The sequence below is a fragment of the Ammospiza nelsoni genome, chromosome 4 (genome assembly GCF_027579445.1).
Source record: "Ammospiza nelsoni isolate bAmmNel1 chromosome 4, bAmmNel1.pri, whole genome shotgun sequence".
In the NCBI taxonomy this organism is placed as follows: Eukaryota; Metazoa; Chordata; class Aves; order Passeriformes; family Passerellidae; genus Ammospiza; species Ammospiza nelsoni.
In genome coordinates, this window is record NC_080636.1 from 11110612 (window position 1) to 11119114 (window position 8503).

General features: G+C 40.0%; 1 protein-coding gene across 1 annotated transcript; it reads left to right on the forward strand.

Annotated features, from left to right (window-relative positions):
* Positions 1-1015: 1015 nt before the first annotated feature.
* On the forward strand, positions 1016-7260 carry CCKAR (cholecystokinin A receptor). The gene is made up of 5 exons (XM_059471074.1): positions 1016-1139; positions 1882-2133; positions 4140-4401; positions 5994-6121; positions 6734-7260. The coding sequence occupies exons 1-5, from the start codon at positions 1016-1018 to the stop codon at positions 7258-7260; spliced, it is 1293 nt and encodes a 430-aa protein (XP_059327057.1).
* Positions 7261-8503: the final 1243 nt, after the last annotated feature.

Consider the following 8503-nt stretch of genomic DNA (forward strand, 5'->3'; position numbering starts at 1 on the left):
GAAAGTAAAAGCCCATGACTTTGTGAAAAAACCAGTGAGGATGATATTTATTAAAAAAGCAGAATTTCTAAGCCATAAAGATCTTTGTTTTCCACTGGTGTGTAACTAATGTGGCACAATTTATCAGGTTTATCAAGTTTGTCAAGTCATATACAAGTTCTTGCACAGAGGAAATGTTTAGACTTCTGCTTATATTAACTAACAATTCTAATATACTTTCATAAGGTTTGATCCACTAAGTGAAATTGGTGAGATTTTCTATTGACTTGCTGGGGTTTGGATCAGGCACGTACAGCACTTTCACATGAAACTAGCACTTTGCCAATTGAGGTAAATGCAGCTGCTTTTATTTCTCTGAGTCTACCCTATCTTCAGTTTACTCTGAAAAATATGAAGACAAGAATCATTTCCATGTAAGGAATGCAAAATCTTCACTGTGTTTTTATCTTCTCTGCCCTTTTATTTAGCAACTCTTACCATTTTAAATGTTAGTTGAGAGACAGATTTATCACTCTCCTCACTCACTGGGTCTCATTTACAGGCTGTGACCTAAGAGGCTGCCTCTGAGAAATAAGGCAGAGACATGAGTAGAAGCAATCTTGCAAGGGGTTAATGCTGTAATCTTTTTCTAGCCTGTTTATAATCCCAACAATAGTGCAGTAACAGAAGAGGGTGGATCTAAGAAGTACCCAGGGGGATGTGTGTGAGTGTGTGTGAGTGTGTGTGTGTGTGTGTGTGTGTGAGTGTGTGTATACGTGTGTGTGAGTGTGTGTGTGCACACGCTTTGCTCTCCCGAGCGGCCGTGGTGCCTCTGGAATAAATCGTGTTCAGCCAGAGCAGGACTCTGTGTGCTGGGTGCTGCTGCTGGAGAGTCAGAACAGCTTCCTTGCACAGCTGCCTCCCTTGCATTTCTTCTGAAGACTTCATTCAGAAACCATTTGTTTACTGAAGGCATGGGCAGATAGTTACAAGCCCACCTTCTTCTTCATCAGAGCTGACCTGTGGATACTGAAGAATGGAAATAGTTGATGCCAGTAGCTTCCTTGGGAATGGCACCAACATTACTGATTTCTTCTGCGATATCATCTTGGAAAATGACACTTTTTTCTGTGTGGATGATGCACCTTATCCTTCTAAAGGTATGTATGGAAAATTGATTTTTTCCAGGCAGTTTTAGTTCTAGCTGGATGCAGAGATACTGTAGAAAGAAAGAGCTATGCAAGGCATTTTCTTTGAAAGAGTGCAAAATCAACTGCTTGCTTTTAAGTTAGTATGAGAAATGGGCAGCAAAAAATTTAGTATGTGCTGGTTTTCCGAGTTCAAAATTGAACTAGGAAAAAATTCGGATATAACTGAACACTAAAACAGTAACACTTTGGAGCACAAAATGCAAACATCTCTGCTAAGAACTTGGAGTAGTATGATTTTTATTCAATTCAATAACAATGGAGTGATCAGATCTGATACCATGTATGAAACTGATTTAATATGAAATCATAGTACTCTGAAGCTGAAAAAAATCCATATATTAAAATGTCTTTTGATTGCTTGATCTTTTCTTACTTCTGCATAAAATAGAATCTCCCATGGTGAGTGGTGCGCACTCAGCAGCATGAGAAGCACATGCTTTAAGAAGTTGTATTTGACTCTCCAAATGTACATTGTATTGCTTATATTGTAGATTAATGCTATGCAATTTAGGTAGATCAGAATGCATTTAAGAATTTCAGCAGTTTCACTGATTTTGTGTTGGTGTAATGACATAAACCTTCATAAAACTGAATACAGAAAGGCTTTTACCTTGTGATTAAAGGTTGAAATATATAATATTAATCTGAGTTGAATACTGTGTAACTGATGTTTTCTTGTGACAATTTTCAGATTTGCATCAGATAATAAGGATTCTGCTGTATTGCTTGATATTTCTGCTCAGCATTTTGGGGAACATTCTGGTGATTACGGTGCTGATAAGAAACAAGCGTATGCGAACAGTCACCAACACCTTCCTGCTGTCACTAGCAGTCAGTGACCTGATGCTCTGCCTTTTCTGCATGCCTTTCACCCTCATTCCCAACCTGCTAAAAGATTTTATTTTTGGAAGTGCTGTTTGTAAAACTGCCACTTATTTCATGGGTAAGTCTGGGAAGTTTATACTTATTTTGAAGACTGACTAATGAGACAGGTGAGAAGGTATTAAGATCTATAAGGGGCTGATTGCTTCCATCCACCATTGAAGTTACCAGTATTATGAAGAAACAACTTTGTAGTGCAGATCTTCATGGTTCTGGTGTCCTTGGTCTGATCCAGCAAAACACAGAGGCACACACACACACTTAACTTTAATGACATACAGAAGTGTTTTGCTGGATGTGAAGATGTTGCATGATCAAACTTTAATGAGGAGCCCAGCACTTGTTCAGCCATCACTGGCAAGATTCTTACCAGTGTCCAGATCACCCACCAGAAATGATGGGCTTGTACACCCTCAGTAAGGGCAGATCCTACCCCACAGATTTTTGGCAGCAGTGATACATAAACAAGAAAAGAGAAATAGGCCAAAGCAGGTGTAATTTGCAGAGCTGGAATTTGGAGCAAGTACTCTTTGCACACAGACCAGGTGTGATCAGAGCTCCCCAGAAGACCATAAAACACAGATATAGATTTTAGAGGCTGACTTTAATAAACATCACTTTTGTGTGCCTTGCCATACTCTTCTTGGTTGTGGAGCCAGGATCTAGGAGTTTCAAAATGTCTGGGTTATGTATGTGTAAGTGATTTTTTGTCTCACTTTAATATTTCCTCTGCATTTGCTTGTTTCTTAACCAAAAAAAAAACCCCAAATAAACAAAACAAAAGAAGAAAAAGAAGAAGAAAAAGAAAAGGAAAAAAGGAGAACATTATGTAAAGTTTTTGCTGCTTTGGGAGACTCTTAGTTGATTACTGAAACCTCAGGTCCCCTTTCAACCCATGCCCTTGAGAACTTTGATGTAATGTGAAAGTAAAGTGTACGAATGGGAAATCAACATCTTTTTGTAGATAAAACCAATAAAACTAAAGGCCATGTTTAAACAATTACAATGAATTGCTGGCAAAAATACCCTGAAACATTACTGAAGCATTGTCATCTTCCTCTTATTGCACACAGTGTAAATTACTTTATTTAAAAAATCCAGTGAAATAAACCAGCATAAAATTTCTCATTATGAAGCTGTTTTAAGAGTCAGAAAGAGAAGATTTCCCACTAAATGTCCAGGTAACAGAGGCATCACCTGACAAACCATCACATTGCATCAAATATGCTCAATTTTTCATTTTAAGATGCAGAAAGACAAATTTTCAATTACAGATGATTTCTTTAAAATAAACTGTAATGATACTGGCATTTTATAGTCTGACACATATTCATAAAGACAAATAAAAAATCATTCACTGAAAGAAAAATTTGTGGTCAAGTTAAGAAGAAATATTGATAATTTTACCGTGGTGAACTTGGGCACCTCAATGACAGAAACACAGACAACAACAATATATTTTATAAAATATGAATAGAAGAAATTAAGGATACTCGAAGGACAAAGACTCTGCTTCATCACTTCATTTCTCCTTGTTTGTAAGTCCATTAGCATCTAATTAAAAAGTTGTAAAAGATTTAACTCTCTTGAATGAAAAAATCAGATCACAAGTCAAGCAGGACACTCATAAAAATTAAAACAATAAAAAAGGGACTGTGAACATCTGTGTTAAGAGAGTAATTAACTGATCTCAAATGCTTTGTTTGAATTTCAGTGCAATTAGTGAACAAACTGCAGTAGTAAAGAGAATAATTAAGAGTAAAATTGTCTTCATTCCCTGTTACCAGAATTTTATCATTTGACAGAGTGTGTATTTTTTATTGCACTTTTGGAGTAAGAGAAGCACAGAGCAGGAATATCAGTCTGGAGCAGTCCTGAGACTCAGACCCACTGCCCACACATTCCTCACTGACTTCATCAGACTGCTGTTTAGAAATCCTTTTGCTTATAAATAGTTTGCTATATTTTTAATTTTTTGTATGCATACAGCAAGCTAGCAGGACCATTTGAACATAACATAACCTTTAAAATAAGAAGATAACCTTTTTCTTTATGTTACATGCATAGGTGTCTCTGTAAGTGTCTCTACCTTCAACCTGGTTGCCATATCTTTGGAGAGATACAGTGCCATTTGCAAACCACTGCAGTCCAGGGTCTGGCAGACAAAGTCTCACGCCCTGAGAGTGATTGCTGCGACCTGGTGTGTGTCCTTTGTTATCATGTCACCATACCCAATCTACAGCAAGCTGGTACCTTTCACCAAGTACAACAACACCACAGCCAATATGTGCCGGCTCCTCTGGCCAAGCGATGTCATTCAGCAGTCCTGGTAAGAACAGCTGGCTCTTAGCAAATGTGCAATTATCTGCTGGTAGCAATCAGCCTATGGAAAATCAAGTATTAACCTTCAGCAAATGTTTACGCTCTATCATTCTTATTTAAGATATAAGAAAACCCCAACATTTTTAAGCTGCTTACATTTTGACATTTGAATGACTCTTCCCTTGCCATGGGAAAGACTGCCCAACGTAGCAATGATTCTCACACCATGGTCTGCTAAGCCCCAGCTGTCACTGTCAGGAAATAATCTGTCACTTGTAGCAAAAATACTGCTTTCACTCATTTACACATAAACTTCAACATTCTCAGAGAAACCCTTGATTAATTGTTGAGAAATGCAGACACACCCCTCTGTGTGCTGCCTGGCCTGTTAATTTGTTTGAAGGTGCTCCGTAGCAGAGAAGTAGAATATGAAGCTGCAAATGTCTTATTTGAGAATCCTTTTGGTTGCTTATGGAGAACAGGGGCAGAGAGAAGTGGGGAGAGACAAGCTCCCAGTCCTACACATCCAGGCAGGGCAAACAGCAGCACTATCAAACAGCAGTAGTACTTAGACATGATGTCCTTGCACGTTGACTAAACACTGACTGGCACTGGCAAAGTGTAAGATTTTTTTTTACACTGAAGGTCAGCTGGAACTGGGGAAAAGATTAAAGTCTTCCCCATTTTGGTGTGGTATATCCACAAAGAGTAACTTTGTGTTAATACTTTCAGTAGTAATCTCAGGTATTCGGCAGCATGAGGAGGAAGGGTACAGAAAAAATTCTCTTCTCTGTGGTCTCCTTAGAAATTCCCAGCTGTGTTACTGAGTTTGCACCAAGGCCACAGGGATCAGGAGGGGCATGGGCTCATGGATGCATTTAAACATCATTATTTCCCCAGCTTGTCACCACATCAGAGAGGCTGACTAGGAGAGCAGCCTATGTGAAACCACATAAAAGCTGCTTCCTTTATCAGAGAGATTGCCAGTCCTGGAATCCCTCCTCAGGAGCTCTTCATGGCTCCAGGGATGAGGACCCAGGTTGTGGCTGCTCTGGTTTTGCCCACATGTGCCAAGGCCCTCTGGAAGTCAGATCTCTCTGAAACACAGTAATAGAATAATTTGCATTGGAAAATACCTCCAAGATCACTGAGTCCAACCATTAAAATATTTTTAATGTACCAAGAACCCCTTTAAGAATCAGCAGGTGCTCATTTAGCTTCTCCAAGGCAATTTTTGCATTGACCAAAACTACAGGGCATCTGATGCTCATCTGGTTACAGCAGGGAGTCCCACTCATGGGCAGAGAGAACTTCTGCCCCCTTTCACTACTGTGGGACTGCCCATCTCCTCTGGGCTGCATAGGTGGGATGAAAGATGATTTTTGGCCATTATAGTCTTTTTCCTTTCTGAGGGAAGGAGGAGAAGAAGTAGGAAGCTTCAAAAATCTGAGGTGTCAAAATTATACTTTGCATTGGCATGAAAAAAATTCAAAAAATCTTGAAATCCTGTGTTCCCCAATTCTCAGTTGTATAAAAAGGACTTTTTCTGGTTTTTTGCCATTCCCTATTCTGTCTCCCTATTATCTTTTGATTCCTTAGGTACACTTTCCTGCTCCTCACACTCTTTCTTATTCCTGGGATTATAATGATGATTGCGTATGGTTTGATTTCTTTGGAACTCTACAGAGGAATAAAATTTGATGCCAGCCAGAGAAAATCTTCACGAGGTAACAAAACAATGTGATTTGGGAGTGGGGTTTTTAAAGTTACAGTTGAAGATACGAGCAGTCATTTTGAGGCTAGTAAAAGGAAAGCTTTCTACTTCCAAAAATGATCGTTATGGTCAGTTATGTCGTGAACTTGCCAGACACATTTCTTACAGTTAATCTGCAAATAAACCTTACCTATGGCTTGTTTGCAAAGATTCTGGGCAGAATACATTAAATTTCTAATTTGTTTATTATAGAAATACCAAGCTTTTTTTCTGGCGATGGATGAGGACCATTTTTGCCAATAAATGTCACAATGAAAATTGTCAAATAAAGTAGAAACATACAACCTTGAAAACTATTTTCTGTCCATATAACAGACTAAGTAACATTCTTACAACTTTTGCATCAGTTTATATAGAGCTAAAATGTGAGAATGTTGGGAGACAGTGGGTTCAGAGCAGCTGGTAGCATGACTGACTCAGAAGCAGGCCAGTGCTTTCTTTGCAACAGTTGCTCAGCTATGAATTATGTTGTTTATTTAGATTTAGACTGCGTTCTTCATTTTTTATTTGGCTGACTGTTCAGAGGTATTTAGCCAACTATTTAAACAGCATTTTATATGTATAGAAAGAAGAATAAGTACCTGCAGCGCCAAATACGAGGATGGAGATGGATGTTACCTCAACAAAACCAAAAGGAAAAGGAAAATGCCATTGCAACAGCTCTCTGCTATGAGCCACAACAAAATAGAGAGAGTGAGAAGCAACAGCTCTTCTGCCAACTTAATGGCCAAGAAACTTGTCATCCGTATGCTGATGGTGATAGTGGTTTTGTTTTTCATTTGCTGGACTCCCATCTTCAGTGTCAACGCCTGGCGCGCCTTCGACACGGCCTCCGCCGACCGGCGCCTCTCGGGGGCTCCCATCTCCTTCATCCACCTGCTGTCCTACACCTCTGCCTGCGTGAACCCCATCATCTACTGCTTCATGAACAAGCGCTTCCGCATGGCCTTCCTGGCCACCTTCGCCTGCTGCGCCCCGCAAACGCCGCCCGCCGCGCGCGGAGAGGCTGCTGATGAGGAGGAGGGCAAGACGACGAGGGCTTCCCTCTCCAAATGTTCCTACACACACATGGCTGCCTCTGCACCCCCCTGAGCTGCACCGGGGGGGCAGCGAGTGGTGAAACGTCTGCTCTTGGAACGCGGCTGCGGCATCAGCTGAACGCCGTTCAGTCCTGAGTTAATGAAACGCTTCAGCTGGCAGTAAACACAGCAAGAATTTTATGGGAAATTGATGCTATCACTGTATGAGTGTTAAATCACTTTCCCTTCAAAAGTACAAAGGAGGAAGAGAGCTCTGAAGATAAAGGACTTTATGAAAAGCCTTAGAAGTTGCTCTATTTGTAATAAATTCCACTGCAAAAATTGGTGTCCTCTACATCAACGGCTTTGCTCAGTTTTCAGATGCAGTCCTGAGTATCTCAAGATATTTCCGAGATGCAAATAGATTCTCCTCAAACGTAAATATATGTAATGCAGTCTTCACTTCACCAGCTATGTCTCATAAGCAAAAATCTTTCTGTTATATTTGTGGTACTTTTTCACATTATTTTAGCTGAGCTAATACATGTTGAGATAATTTTGGTGCCACTCTCATGGGAATTCTGGGGTGGTGAGAATGGGCTTGTCCATGTGAAATTAATGCTTTTAAATAAAGTAATTTCTTTTTAAAAAATAAAATGAAAGCAAATATTATCGGCTTTGTGAGTGGAGTGCTTTCTTCACTCAGACAACAGCATAAATTAGCATAATTTAATGTATTTTTCACTTATATAATCTCCATAGAACAAGGACAAAGAAATGGCTTTCTTTGGTGCTGAAAGCACACACACATATGCAAGTGGTGGGGTCTAAGATGAGCCACAAAGGCCCGTGTGGAAATTTCCACAGTGGGAAGCACAGGGATAAATGCTTGGAATAAAGTAAAGAGGTGTTTTACAGAAGAGGCAGGACTGGAGGCACAGGCTGGTGCCCACAGCAGTCCCATTTCACAAATTCATTCACAGCCACTTCAGAGACGGCACTGGTGAAATAAAGGCATTGGTGCAGAATGGCAGAAAGGGCAGATACAACGAGCAAAGGCTGAAAGGCTTGGTCAGAAAACAGTTTTTCTAGACTTTGGAGCAGCTCTTTTCTCCAGCTACACACACTTATGTGTTTATTACATGTAAACAGATTCACCATGGAGTAGAGCAGCTTTGAACGAAGCAATTATTGGTGCTTTGTGGAGCAGGAATCCAGTCTCTTTCCTGTGCAGCACACAGGTGAGTGTGGGTGTTCAGGTCCTGTCCTTTGCTCTGTGGAACTCAGATGGAGAAGTTACATCCCTTATTTTGGTT

Excerpts from the sequence above, each read along its gene's own strand:
- CCKAR (XM_059471074.1), top strand. The coding sequence starts at position 1,016 with ATGGAAATAGTTGATGCCAGTAGCTTCCTTGGGAATGGCACCAACATT. Across the intron at positions 1,140-1,881 it reads TGCACCTTATCCTTCTAAAG|ATTTGCATCAGATAATAAGG; the intron begins GTATGTATGGAA and ends GACAATTTTCAG. Across the intron at positions 4,402-5,993 it reads GATGTCATTCAGCAGTCCTG|GTACACTTTCCTGCTCCTCA; the intron begins GTAAGAACAGCT and ends TTGATTCCTTAG.